The following is a 15,798-nucleotide window of genomic DNA, read 5'->3' on the forward strand; positions in this document are numbered from 1 at the left end:
GAAATGCTAAAATTTCAATTATAAATTAGTGAAAACAGAGATCTTATTTTCCCCCATGTAAGTTCATGGACCCTAGGTTAAGAAACCTTATACTGACCTACTAACCTATTCATATGCTATGGGTGTTCTGATAAATGTTTAAGAACCATCTTCCTCTCCCCCAACCAAAAGTGGGCACAACACATTTTTTATTTCAATCTACATAATTAATATTTTTCCATTACTTTCCCAAGTCAAGCCCCAGAATACACTATTTGTCAGTTTCCCAGATGTAAATGCTCACACTCAAAACTTAGCAGCCCATGAGATGGTTGAAAAATTACCAGCACAGTCCTGAACATAGACTGCATGTTCCCTTGCCTCTATTGCTTTGCTTCTATTATTCCCTATGCCTGGAATCCCTCTCTTTCTGTACCTCCTTGAATTGTCACTCAACTGTTAAAGCCCAACTTAAATTACCTTCTTCCAAACAGCCTTCCCATTTGGTAATGACCTTTGAAGATCAGGTGTCCTGTAGTTAGCATTTTGCTGACACTTCTTTTATGAACTCGCCATTTATTTTAGTTCATTGTGCCTGTTTCAAATCACCTAATAGACTATAGTGTTCACAAAGTTGAAATCTTAGATCTCCCCAAGAATTTACTATAGTTTTTTTTGTGCTGTGTATGGTTTTGTAGGGGAAGAGGAACTGAATTTTTTTGTAATAGAAGAAACAATAATTCTAAAAACCAATGCATCTTTATTGTGAGCTTATGTCACACAAGGAAAGGTCCTTAATTCTAAGCAACTGAAAAAGCTTCATAAGTGTGGAGGTGGGGGAAAATAAGAGGAGATAAGATATATCAGAATCCTTGGCATCCAGAAGATAAGAAATTAGTAGGATTTCTGTGGCAAAAAAAAACATTTATGGGAATACTTCAGATTGTAGCTGTGATAATCTTGAAACCATAAAGGGAGAGAGAAAGAGACTGATGATAATGCTAAAGGAACCCACTCAGAATCCTTGTAGAATTTAGGTTATACCAGGCTTTAGTCAGACCACCCAAGTTCAGAAGGATAAATGCATAACACTTGGGTCATTCTTTAACAACATACTCACTTGATGATGAAGATGAGAATTGGTGTTTTTAGGTCCATGTAGGGTCCCACCTAATTTTCCACCCCTGATGTCACAGACCAGTAGCCAACAAGTTTTCAGAAGGAAATTTCACATATGGGAAATATTTGTAAACCTACTCTAGTTTCTTGCCTGCTGGTTTATCTCATAGATGTGAAATATTCAAGTGCAAAAAGCACTGAACAAAATTCTGAAGTAAATGTTAAGTTATAAATATGTTTACTATATTGGAATACCATAGATGATATACATTAGTTTGGGAGTGTTGATTTATTAGAAATTAAGACTATGAACAAAAAGTGACACTTTTTTTGCTCACATTGTAATCAGTGAACCATGAACTCCTTATTTATCCAACTATAGATGTCTGTTTGAAGGGGTGAGATCAGGGGTTGGGGAAAGTTTCTGAGTCCAGCCAAGAATGTGATATCAAGTTCTTATCTCTATGCGAATAGACCCCATACATTAACAAAGACTGTCAGAATATGAGTAAGACTTTCCTCTTCTTTTCTCCCTCCTTTGACCTCACAATCAATTACAATGCTCAAAGATCCTAAAGAATAGAGCTGGGAGCAGAGATAATAGATAATATCTGCTTCTTTAACAATCCCTGCTTAAGAAATTATGAGAAATAAATAAAAGTAATGGAACATTACTAAAACATGTCAGAAATGAGACTTTCCATATACATACATATAATATACATACACATATATAAATGTAGAGAAAACTTGAGAGCCATCTACAATACTGTCATATTCATGAGCATCTGTATGAGGAAGTAGGGGCAATGTTGAGGCTTCCACAAGATCATCACAGGCAGATGGCTTCCAGGTAGCAGATGGATACAAAGTTCAAGGAGCATAATCAAAGATTTAAGTACCCAGCATGTAGGATCCTCTTGGGTTATTGACTTACAGCAAAGAATATCCTTCAGTAAGTCTCCTTAAGATATTTTTGTGTGCTTTGTATGTGAATTGTTGTTATTGTTTTTTCCATCATTGATTTAGCTCACATGTACAGACAAAAATCACTCACTTAAAATAGTACTTACTGCTAAATGTTTATCATTCAAACAGTAGGAGAGAATAGCTGATTTCCCTTTTCATTTGGAAATCTTTTGGTACCTGAATAGAAAGTAAAATCAGGATGCCAAGCAAATATAGGTCTGGTGTTTCTATATCAAATAAATTAAAATATATAGAGTACTTAACAAGTCTTATAATGCTATATAAATATATAGTGTTGTCTTAATTATTCTTAGAAGGGAAACAATCTTTCACAAAAAAAATACTTGTTGCAAAAAAATCAGGAAATTTTTGAGGGGGAAAGGCTACCATATGCACATAGTAGGTGCTTAATTTATGTTTTCTATTGTTAAAAGATTCTGAAAAATCATAGGAAGTAATCATGAACTTTTTACTAAGTAAAAGTATATACTGGTTTGGATTAGCACATTTAAAGTACATAAACTTTGAATTAGTTATGGTTTTTATCTTTTTGTTTCTTAGGAGCAGTAATACTGATTCTTCAAACCCATCCTCAAGATATTCTTTATTCCTTCTTGCAAGAGGAAAGGCAGTATTATGCATTCTGGTCTGGAAAATGGAAAATGTTCTAATTAAGAGTCACTTCTATATACAATTCCAAGTTCCATGGATCAGATCTCTTGCTTCATTTCTTCTATATACTCAGCAATACATTGCCCTTGAGGAAAAAACTTTTTTTTTCCTTTTTCCAAATCATTATGTAGTTATGGAGTTATTCTCATTTTCCTCTTTTATCTTCATTTACCCACAGCATTGCTTTGTTGGATTTGATTTTCTCTTCTGTTGACTCAATAATTTCAGTTTTTGTGGTGGAATTTTGTGTTAGGGCCTATCCAAAGGAGGCTCTGTATGGTTCTCTTCCCTGTACCACTGCTGCTACTGACCCAAATGAGCAGAGTAGCAGGAGGCTCAACTTTCTGCCCCAAACCACAACTTCTCTTTTAGTTTCTTGATGGATTCTGGCCTACACTGATGTCTTTCTCCTTATCATTTTACCATACTCTATTTGGTGTTAGTTTTCAGCTGTGTGGTACTACAGAAAGATTTCCCTAGGCTGTTAGAGATTAACCAGTCTCAGCCTCCTTGTTGGTGCTGAGATCCTGTGTCTCACTGTGGCTCCCAGTATTTCTTTCGCTTTTTTCTTAATCCCTTACTTTCTGCCTTAGTAACAACTTTGAGACAGAAGGGCAAGGGCTAAGCAAATGGGATTAAGAGACTTGTCAGGGTCACATAGCTAAGAAGTGTCTGAGGCCAGATTTAAATCTAGATCCTCTGGATTCTAGGCTTCAGTGTTTCAAGGATTTAAGGGCAGGGTCCCAACTCCATGGGTTGGGTCCATAATAGATCCATGGGATCTATAATGGCTGGTTCTTACCCTTGCTTCTGTTCTAACAGACTAGGATCAAGACCTGGCTTCAACTTTCCAATTCCTAGAGCTTGCCCTAGCAAGTACCCCATTCAGAGGACTGGGTAGCTTCAAATCTTTTAGGGAGAGCTCATGCTGGCTTCCATTGTGGAGCTTCCTTTCCCATTTCCTCTATGTTCTATATTTTTCTGAATGTGGCCAAGCTTTCCTGGGGTAACACCTTTACCAATCTTCACCATTCTCTATGTATATTTCTGGACTGGATAGAGGGACTTCTGTTATTTTTGTTTTATTTTAACATTTGTTTTCTGGGGTCCTTTTGAAATGCTTCCCATGATTCCCTCAATCTAGAGGTTTTGCATCTTCCTGAAACTGAACAGACAGAAAGGAGCAATGAGAACTGATTCAGGCCTCCCTCATACCCTCTTCCAAGTCTCCTTCCTCCCTCTTGAGGAGTCCTGAGTTCACTGTGAGAACAGTCACTAAAGTGATGTAAGGAACTTCCTGATCTTTGATTAATTAGGCCAGGAAAATAATGTCCTCCTGTGCCAGAATGTCATTTGTGAGGAAACTGGGATGGTCTTTGGTGGAAGGAGAAGTACAATGTCATATCACTTGATAATGAAATGGCTCACATTCTTAACTCCAAGAACAGTCAGAGTTGAGAACTCTGCACTGGATTTTCTTGATAGAACAGGCTAGGGTCAGACACTCCCACATCTTATCTCAGAAATCTTCATTAATGGATCATCATCTCATCCTATGGTTCACCTCACAGTTGGTACATGGCTGAGTATGATTCTATGGGAAAGCCCTTGAATATAAGTTGAGGGCTAAAAAAAGTTCTCTTCACTATATGCTTCAGGTCCCAGATTTTTTTTCTTGGTTCCATACAAATTTGTTGAACTAAAACTAGATTTCCATCACTAACCTGGGAGATTAAATTGGTATTTAAGAAAGTGAGTCAATAAACATCCCTGTAAGAACCAAAGAGAACTTGTGTAACATATTTGAAAACAGGTTGGATTTAAGAGTCAAGCAGATTGTGGTTCAAAATCTTCCTTGAATATTTGCTAGGTGTGTGACTATAGACAAGTCACTCACATTTTCTGAGCTCCAGCTTCCTCTTTGAAATGAGGGTAATGGTTCCAATAGTACTCTTACTTTAGGTTCATTGTGACCTTGAATAATCTAATATATGCAAAACTCTTGGTAAACTCTGAGATTCAATGATAGTAATTATTATAAGGAGATAGTCCCTGTAGACATATGCAAAAAGGGTCACAATGAGAGAAAAGATGGTTATATTATTTAAAGAAGGTTACCAAAAATAAGAGAGATAGAATATTCAGGACACAATGATAACTACAAAAAAAAAATCATTCATTCTATCTCTGACTTTTCCTCTGTTAACTTGTCTCTATTTCCATTTTAATTCTGTCTCTTACTGCTCAGGAAGGAGACCAATCTGCTGTAGCACCTTCCTTAGTGATGATTTTACCTCCTTGTTCCTTAAACTATAGATCAAAGGATTTAGCATAGGGGTGACCAAATTATTCAGGATCTGAACAGTGGCATTTAGCCAAGGATTGGGGGTTGGCTGTAGGTAGATGAGTACCACAGGCATATAAAATAGGAGGATAGCTGTGAGGTGAGCACTGCAAGTGGAGAAGGCTCTGCGTCGGCCCTCTGCTGAGCGTATCCTCAAAATGGAGCAAACAATGCGGCTGTAAGAAGTAAGGATGAGGAGGAAACAGCTGAAGGGCATGAGGCCCACACTGATGAAACCCACCATCTCCAGAGCTGAGGTATCTGCACAGGCTAGCTTCAGCATCACTGGGATGTCACAGAAGAAATATTCCACCTGGTTGGGACCACAGTAAGGCAACTGGAAAGTGAGGGCTGTTAGGAAGGTGGCCTGAACACAGCCAAAAAATGAAGTCCCCATAGCTAAGATGGCACATACCTTATGGCTCATGATGACCGTGTACCGTAGAGGGTAGCAGATGGCAACAAAGCGGTCATAGGCCATCACAGTATATAGGAAACATTCGGTACAGCCAAGGAAATGATAGAAAAAGAGTTGGCAGACACAGCCTCCATAGGAGATGGCATGGCTATTCCCAGAAAGAAAGAATAGCATTTTGGGAGAACTCACTGAAGGGAAAAATATGTCAAAAATAGACAGCTTGCATAGGAAGAAATACATGGGAGTGTGAAGACGAGGAGAAGAAATGATGGCCAACAGAATGGTCAGGTTTCCCAGCAAGGTAAAGAAATAAAAGAAGAAAAATACAAAGAAAAGTTCAATCTCCAGCCCTTCTGTATGGGGGATTCCTAGAAGGATGAACTCTGTTACCACTGTCTGATTCTTCATCTCCATTAAAGAGTTAATACCTAATGTTGGGGCACAGGACACCAAAGGATCAGTTCAGACGTGAGAGATACAAGATGAAGTTCAATAGGCATGAGAACATATACCTGTCAAAAGATACACATAGATATACAAATAAAACCACCTTTGATCTTAAAACAGAGGTTTTCAGTAGACAGTGCTTTAAGGGGGGACCAATTGCTCTTTTATATGGTGTCTCATTTGAAAGGAAATGGGGTAGTGGGTAATGTGCTAGACATTGATGAAGAAAGAACTGAGTTTAAACACTGCTGCAGATACTTAGCAGCTGTACAATCCTCAACACAATCTTTCTTAGCCTCAGTTCTTTATCTGTAAAATCAGGATAATACCTGTAACATTTCCCTCATAAGGCCATCTTTGGGATCAAACTTGAAATGCTTTGAAAACTCTAGAGTACTATCTAGTTTTTGCTGTAATTGTTTCTATAATTACTCCTCACAATAGTCCTATGTTGGAGGTAGGATGGTTATTATTATCCTCAGTTGACATAGAAGGAAACTGAGACTCAAAGCTCAAAGATTTGCCTAAGTTTCCTTACCTGGTAAATGGTAGAAGAGGGAATTGAACCTATATTTTCTGACTCTGAGTTCAAGGTTCTATCTGATACCATTTGGGTAGGTTCACAATAGAATGAAATCATTTATCTCTGCAGGATGAGCCTCCCCTGATGGATTCTTTTAGTTTCATTTTTTGATGAGCACTGGTAGCAGCCAGTTCTCTTCATCATTCCCTTTATTGATTACCTAACAAAACAAGATATATTTCTTTGTGTAAGAGGCATGAGTCATTCAGCTCAAGAGTTTGCTTTTGACAGTAAGATCAAGGATGGTTTATGATAGAACATGATTGTGTATAATATGACATCAGCCTCAGATATTCAGAACTGTGTTTAATCAGATGACCAGAAAAAAGCTGAAACCCCTGACAAGTGGAAAGAGATCTTAATAGGCTTAGAAGCAGTGGACAATGTTGTGAATCTGAAGGAATAATTCAGATATCAGATCAAGACAAGACATAGCTTTCCATATGACTGATGTATAATATTCTAATATGGTATTCCCTTCCAAGGTAAATGTGTCAATTATCATCACTTCACTCCATAAGTTGAGGGCATGTGGACTTTAAGTTTTATATTAAATATTTTTATTTTTAAAATTAATTTTAAGAATCTTTTCAGAACATCATTTCCCAATATATATTTTTAGAATAATCCTTAATAGTGATTAAGAATAAAAATAGCAAAAAGCAATTTAGCAAAACTAACCAATGTATCAATTTAATCTCATGGAATCTGGAGTGTTCAACATTCATTGTTCCTCCTCTTGGGACTGATTCATCTTTATATCTCTTCTACAAGATCAATCTTGGTCATTATAGTTGCACATCCTTTTGTTTTAGGATTTTGTTTTTCGGTATTCCTATTGCATTGTGGTGGTCTTGTTTTCCCTCTGTCTGGTTACCTATTTTTCTCTGTATTCTTCAAATTATCATTGCATTCATGTACCACAATTTGTTCAGTGCTTCCTCAGTCAATGGATACCTACTTTCTTTCCAGTTCATTGCAATGACAAAAAGTAATACTATAAATATTTTGAAGTACATCTAACTTTCCTTCCATCTTTGACCTCATTATAGTGTATTCCCAGCAGTGAGTTCATTAGAACAGTTATGGACATCTTCCTCGTTTTCCTAGTAAAAATACAAATTGCCCATAATAACTAAAGCATCTCTCCTAACAGTTTATTCTTTAGTCTTTGCAAGTTTTATCTAACATTTGCTATTTCTCAGTCTTCCATCTTTGCCCAAGTGCTATGTGAGAGTTTTTAAATTCCCTGATTATTAAGTTGATGTGCATTTCTCTTATAATTAGTCATTTGGATCAGTCTTCATTGTGGTTATACTTTGTGATTATTATTTGAAGGATTGTTTGTTCATAACCTTTGACTATCCATAGATTCATAGAATTTAAATGTTGTAAGGAACCTCAAGGCCACCTAGTCCAAGCCATACCTTAAAAGGAATTCTCATTGTAACATATTTGAGAAGTAACACACTTTAAGACCTTCCAAGAAGAAAAACCCGCAATTTCTCTAAATAGCCCATAATTCTATCAAATACTTCTCATTATTAGGAACTTTTTCCTAATAATGAGTCTAACTGTCCCTGTTTGCAAAATCAAATTTGTGTCCTTATATGTGCTCTTTGGGATCAAAAGGGACAAGTCTATCCCTCCTCTATATGACAAGCTTTCAAATATTTGAAAACAATTGTCATTTTCTCCCTGGAGTCTTTCTTTTCTCTCTACTTCATACCTAGTTCTTTCAACCAATCTTCATATAAAATTGACTCAAAGCCCTTTTCATTCTCATTGCCCTCTTCTGGATACACTCGTGCTTATCAATGTTCTTCTCTAACTATGGATCCCTGAACAAAACATGATATTCTAGGTGAGAGCTGACAGAGACAGAATTGAGTTGGGCAATCTTGATCTTGGAAATAATGTCCCCCTTTAAACAGCCCAATATTTCATTTTCTTTTCTTCTTTCTCTTTTTTTAAGCTACATCACACTGTTGAATTATGCTGAGCTTGCAGTCCACCAAAACCTCTAGATCTCTTTTCAGAACAACTACTGTATATCCATATATCTTCCTTTTTATACTTATAAAATTATTTTTTTTGGTCAAGCATAAGACTTTAGATGTATTCCTATTTAATTTCATTTTTAGATTTATTCCAATATCCTTGCTTGTCAGGATCCTTTACTCTGCTATCCATTTTATTGGCCATCATTCCTATTTTTTGTGACAACTGCCAAAAATTTACATTAACTATTTTCCCCCTAAACTATCATTGTGGATTAATTGAAATTATTGGAATAATTTGGATGCATATTTGCTCATATAGCTTCAATACTTAAAATTATTTCTTAGTGTGGGTGATTCCTCCACTTTGTAGACATCTTCATGAATTCATAATCCCCTTAAGGATGAGCCAACCTGCATGACATTAGGCTAACTGTTAAATCACAGTGTTATCACACACATTCTTAAAGTCTTTCCAGATTGGGAGGATTTTATAGCATACTTTGTGAAGCTGGAGTTACCTTTAAACTATAAAATGGCACCATGGTGGCATTAGCATGGCCACTTCTTATTGGTGTTTTTCAGGACACCAGAAAATTAGGACAGGCTAGACTTATATTAGTGTATTTCTCTATATATCTAGTACAGAAAGAAGTCATTATTTTATATCAGGACCTACAGTTGCTTCCCTTTGTAAGATGAGCATGGCATAATTTTGATTAATTGTAGCAAATGGAAAGCCTAATCCAGATAAGAAATGAGAAGTTCCGTTGATCATAACTGTATAAAATTAGAAACTATGATATGATATACTGATGATAACAATATGGATCAAGTTTGACTTTTATTATTAGCACTTCTGAAAATAAATTCTAAATGTAACATTGCATCACAAACAGGTTAAGAAATATACTATCGGGGGCAGCTGGGTAGCTCAGTGGATTGAGAGCCAGGCCTAGAGATGGGAGGTCCTAGGTTCAAATCTGACCTCAGCCACTTCCTAGCTGTGTGACTGGGCAAGTCACTTGACCCCCATTGCCTAACCCTTACCACTCTTCTGCCTTGGAGCCAATACACAGTATTGACTCCAAGATGGAAGGTAAAGGTTAAAAAAAAAAGAAAGAAATATACTATCACTTTCCAATAGCAGGTTTCACCTAGAAGTCTATAAATTATACTTTCTCCTCAACATTGATGACATTATTTCTCAGTTGCTTTTGTTTGTATGTCATAGTTAGGGATAGTATTTAAGTCCAACAGGAATAGGAATGCAATGAAGATTGAATTTATTTTGGTCCTGTCCCAAACAGAAACTCCAAGAATGTGCAGAACTTTGTACAAAAAAATAGACAAAAACAAAAACAAATAGTTAAGATCAAGAGACATTCCCAAATGTAAGTCATCATAGGAAATAAACAGATAGTTTTCAGAAAAATTAGAAACTATTAAAAATGATAGAAAAGATTACTCCTAATTACAAAGAATAAGAGAAATGTACATGTTTATGCAGGCGCGCGCGCGCACACACACACACACACACCACACACACACAAAACCTGGTTTATCTTTACAGCCAAAAAATTCACAAAGGTTATTTAAAAGTGGAACAGTCAATACTCAGTGTTTATAGAAAAACAGACACTCTAGAAGGAGTTATAAATTGGTCCAATCAGTCAAGAAAGCACTTTGAAACTATACAAAAAAAGGAGCTATGAGGTCTATAATATTTCAACCAGAAATCCCATCACTAGTCACATAGCCCAAACAGGTCAAAAATATAAACAAAAAGATTACATCTGCAGCAAAATATTCATAATGGCACATTTTATGTTATGAAAGAACTAGAAAAAGTAGGTGTTTAGTGATTGGAAAATAGTTAAACAAATTATGGTACATACATGTGCTGGAATATCAGTGTTCCATTAGAAATGCTGAATGTGAAGAATTCAGAAGCACAACAAGATTGATGAGAATTGATAACAATAAAGTAAGAAGAACCAGGAAAGTAATACAATCAATGAATACAACAACTGAAAAAGGACAACCTCACCCCCTGAATTTTATGTATAATGGCCATCTTTGACTTCTTTAAAAAAAAAAAAGATGAGAAAATGTAGTGATCCACTTCGCAGAATGGGTATGGAATATTATATATAAATGGTCATATCCAATTGATGTAGTGGTTCTTTTCTTAATATCTTTACCCCCTCTTCTTTTTATTCTTTGTTACAAGGAATTAGTTACTGGATAAGGATGGGGAGGGATTCAGAAATGAAAATCATCATTATCATTAACAAATATTTATTAAATGCCAGGTACTGTTAAGTGCTAGAAATTGAAAAGAAATTCAAATGACAGTCACTGCCCTCAAGAAGCTCACAATCTAATAAATACAAGGTGATATAAAAATCAATAAAAATTGAAAAGGTTTTTTAAATTGATTTTGGTATCATGAATATACACTTTCATATTAAAAGAACCCATGATTTTATCTTGATTAGCCCCATTCTCTCCTGACACAGATCAAAGCTTGTCTGACACTTAAATGAAGGCTTGATTTTGTTGTGGCCAAAAATCAATCACCCTTCCACAAACCTAGAGTTTAACCTCTTCAATCTTTTCCAGGATATTTTACATTTAGATGGCATTAATCCTATTTACTCTTCCTGATTTCTCCAGGCTTCATGCTCATTTAAACATGTGTCCATGATCATTCTCACATATCACACTGTTCTGATTGCCTGATAGGATGAGTTCTGACTGTGATTCCAAATATACAAGACCCAACTTTCATGTGGATATATTATAAAAATGGCATTTTGTGATTTATATAAATATATTTTGTCATGGATGTTATTATTATTACCCTAAACCATTTTCAATAGAGATATGCAGGACATCTTGGCTCACTCTATGGCAATGTAGAAGCCTCAAACTCCACTTTCTTAAGATGGTACGGCTATCTTCTCTAAGAACCTTCTATGATTTCTGCCTGGTATATATATTCTAATTCCCTCCTATTCCCAAATCTCCTCCAAAAAACATCAAAATGCATGTAATTAGAGCTGTCTGTAATTACTTCAGCAGAGGAGGAGAGGCTTGGGAATAGCCTGGAATAGTAGATAGAAAATAAGAATTTGTGCTAGAAAGATCTGGGTTCAAATATACCTGTAATGCCTGATAGATATATGACCATAGGCAAGTTCCTTGGCCTTTAAGAGTCTCATGCAACTTCCAAAACTTATCTCCTTGCAAAGCAGAAATGGCATAGTAGATATTATTCCGGAGTTAGCATCAGGAAGACCTAGGTCCAATGCCTACCTCATTTAATGGCTGTGCAACCCTGGATAAGTCACTCAACCTTTAATTCTCAATTTCTTTTTATAAAATAGATATAATATCACCTACCACATAAAGTTACTGTAAAGATAGGATTAAATTAGATATTACAATGAAAGACTTTGTGAAACTTTTTCTTGTGTTCAGTTGTTTCAGTCATGTGCAACTCTTTTTGATCCCATTTGGAATTTTTATGGCAAAGACACTGGAATAGTTTTCCATTTCCTTCTCCAATTCATTTCACAGATGAAGAACCTGGGGCCAACAGGATTAAGTGACTTGCACAGGGTCCCACAGCTGGTGAGTGACTGGGGATGGATTTGAACTCAGATCTTCCTGATTGCAGGCTCAGTACCCCATTCACTGGGCCACCTAGCTGCCCCAACTGTGGATCTTTGTAGGCTATAAATATGTAAGTTGCTATTTTTAATATTAAATAAAAATGGTTGCAAGCTATAATAGAAGGAGAAATTTCTTTGTCAAAAGTTCTCTACATTGACAAAATCACAGATCATTTCACATTTAATTCATTTTTATTTATGGCTTAAAATCAGTTTTGGGAAATGAAAAGATTCTTGGAGTTGGGAGAAACCATAGTTCAAATCCCATACTTGACACAATAATTCTGGGAACCTGGACAAGTTATTTCACCTTTCTAAGTATCAATTTCCTCATCTAGAAGAAGAGATAATTCTTTTTATGTTACCTGCTTCACATTATTGTGAGGAAAAAATTTTTGAGCCTTAAAGCACTATACAAATTTGAGCTACTATTGAGTTGCTAGGAAAAGCAGTATACACAGTCTACAGAGAACTAGCCTTGAAGTAGGAAGACCTGGGTTCAAATTGTGTTGATGATACATACTAACCGTGTGACCTGCACAAGTGACAACCTTTCAACCTCTCAGACCTTTAGTGAGACCAACTTAGTAAGACCACAAGTTGCACAAAAGCTGTCATCCTACATTAACAGAAAGAATTTTCCCACCTTAAAGTTCTCTATAAGAATAAAGTCTGGTACTTGTCCTAAAGAGTCATCTATTTTCAAAATTGGAAGTCTACAATTAAATCATTCTATGTCAATTATAATTTAAAGTAATTTGTTCCTCAATAGATTGAGAATAAAGCAGATAGGGAGAATGGGACTACATTGGCCACCATAGCTAAGACAAAATTATAGCAAGAGGGTCCAAATACCCAAGTCCAGGGCCTCTAGGTGGCTCCGTGGATTGAGAGCCAGGCCTAGAGATGGGAGATCTAGGCTCAACTATGACCTCAGACACTTCCTAGCTCTGTGACACTGGCCAATCTGTTTAACCCCCATTGCCTAGTCCTTCTTGCTCTTCTGCCTTAGAAACAATACATAGTATTGATTCTAAGATGGAAGGTAATGGTTTAAAAAAAGTTCAGGGATTTCAATTCCACCTAGAAGTCATCCTACCACCCATTCCAATAGCAATATGAACTTACTATATTTTAAGGATGTTCCAGCGGGAAAGGATCACCCTATTCTTAGAACAAAGGATCATCCTGCAGCCCTCTTCCTCATAGTACTCTCTTCTTGAGGAAACTTTTAAGAGTAGGAAAAATAGATGGACAAATAATCCAGGTACTTACCCTGGTCATGGGTGAATGTATTAGACTTTGTGAAGGATTATTTCCCCCATCTAGAGATGTGAGGATATCATCTATGCCCTGACATTGATTCTCAGAAACTGCAAGTAGGGCAGGCTGTGCCACCCAAAGGAGCTACAATGCTATCTTTATTTATCATCAAAGGAGTCTCTAAGGGATTACAAGATCTACCTCTGGACATCTGCTCTGAATTGCTTCCTCAGAGACTCCAGGAAAGAAAATTATCTCTGATTTTGTGGTGTAGCCCTTGGGACATGATATATTCAGTAACTAGTCTGAAGGATCAATTAGTTCAGAATGCACTCCCCCTCCCAATACACCCCTTGGATAACAGCAATGGTGAGATCAGAGGAAACAAAGTCTCTGAAATGGCAAATTCCAGGAATACTTTTTTAAGTATGATTGCCTGGCAGAACTATCTTCTACCTCAACCATAAAGTTCTCTTGCATTATGCTCTGACTCCTATTCTCTTGCTCTTTAGAAGTAATGCAGTTTATTCCAATTCTACTTCAAGGTGCATTCCTATGTGGCAGTTATGATAGATTAAATTTATATTTATTTTAGTGATTCCTTGATTCAAGGAAGAATTTAATCAATATCATTTAGCATCCATGTATTAAATTGGGGACTACATTTAAAGGATCCTTAACAAATTGGAGTACTTCCAGAGGAAGGTTCACAAAAATGATGAGGGAAATTATGTACTATTAGAAATAGTTGAAGAAATTTGATATTTAGCCTAGAGTGTGAGTAGCAAAGGATAAACACGAAAATGGCCTTTTAAAATGAGAATGGAACATTTTAAATCTCACTCTCATTTGAACTGGTTCAAGGAAGGAAAAATATACATGCACATCCAAGTGGGTAGGGAAATTCTTCTTACCCAATGAGTAAGTAGAATGAAAAAGGATTAAGAGATGGGGGAAGAGAATAAGAGGAAAGAAAGATAAAGGAAAACAGTGGTAAGAAGCCAAACAAACTTTTAAGGAGAACACAAGGTAAAATAAGTAGACAAAGAGAATCTAATAGGATGGAGAGAAATAAACAGTTAATAATCATAGATGTGAATGTGAATGGGTTGAAATCACTCATAATGTGGAAGATAGAATTAATTTGAAACCAGAATTAAACTATGTTGTTCAAAAGAAACATTTGAAACAGAAAGATACACAGAGAGTTAAAATAGATAGCTGGTATAGAATCTATTATGCTACAGCTGATACACAAAATTCAAGGGCAGCAAACATGATCTCAGACAAAACTACAACAAAAAGAGACCTGATTAAAAGAGACAAGCAGGTAAATTATATTTTGCTAAAAGGTACCATAAACAATGAATTAATATTAATACTGAATAAGCTAAATGGCTTAGTATTCTAATTTTTAAAGTTTAATTCACCTAAGTAGCAGGAAGAACTAGATAGTAAAATTATAATAGTGAGAGCAGCTCATTTTACCCCACTCAAATCCAAAAAATCTAATAAAATAAACAAGAAATAAAGGAGATGAATAGAGTTTTAGGAAAGTTAGATATAATAAACTCTGTAGTACTGAATGGGAATAAAAGGGAAAATAACTTTTTTCTTAGTTGTGTTCATGGCACTTTCACAAAACTTGATTATATGTTATTAGGGTATAAAAACCTAACAAACAAATACAAAAAAATTAAATTATTAAATGTGTTTTTCTTGGACAATAAGACAACAAAATTATATTCAGAAATGTAAAAATAATAAAGGCAATAAATTGATTATTTATTATAAACTTATTAAATACTCTGCTTTCTGTGCTTACAAAGTATCTTCAGTTTATATCAGTGAAATGAAGCTCATAAGTGAACTTCTCTTCAGGGCCAGGCACAAGGATTCTAAGGAGACTCTTGCTATATAAAAATAAACTATTTATTGAGAATATAAGGATAAAAAGGATTTCTAACACTAAGGGATTCTAACTCAATCCAAATAAAACTCCCTGGTTCTGCAAGGAATTGCTTCTCCTGTTTCCATAGGCTACACTGATCCTTTCTGATCTGACTAACCCAAATTTTCACTATTCTACAATAAACTAAACACTGTTATACTTATAATTCTTAACTTTGTCTCCAAGTTATACAAATAACAAAGATCAGCTGGTTGAGCCTCAGCAAGAACCAAGTTAGGACTCTGAGCCTTACAGACTCAGAATCCAAATGAAAGATCAGGTCTTTCTTTGGTTTTCTCAGATATAAAACACTTTATGAAACACGTTCAACATACAGTCACTAGTGTTTCCCAAGTTGGCAAAGGAAAATCCC

General features: G+C 35.8%; 1 protein-coding gene across 1 annotated transcript; it reads right to left on the reverse strand.

Moving 5' to 3' along the window:
* Window positions 1–4,976: 4,976 nt before the first annotated feature.
* Window positions 4,977–5,915, reverse strand: LOC100030159 (olfactory receptor 149-like). The gene has a single exon (XM_001379703.4). The coding sequence runs from the start codon at window positions 5,913–5,915 to the stop codon at window positions 4,977–4,979; it is 939 nt and encodes a 312-aa protein (XP_001379740.2).
* Between the last annotated feature and the right edge of the window lie 9,883 nt (window positions 5,916–15,798).

This window comes from Monodelphis domestica, chromosome 4 (genome assembly GCF_027887165.1).
Source record: "Monodelphis domestica isolate mMonDom1 chromosome 4, mMonDom1.pri, whole genome shotgun sequence".
NCBI lineage: Eukaryota > Metazoa > Chordata > Mammalia > Didelphimorphia > Didelphidae > Monodelphis > Monodelphis domestica.

Bases quoted from the DNA above. Each gene is read 5' to 3' on its own strand.
- LOC100030159 (XM_001379703.4), bottom strand. From the start codon at position 5,915: ATGGAGATGAAGAATCAGACAGTGGTAACAGAGTTCATCCTTCTAGGA.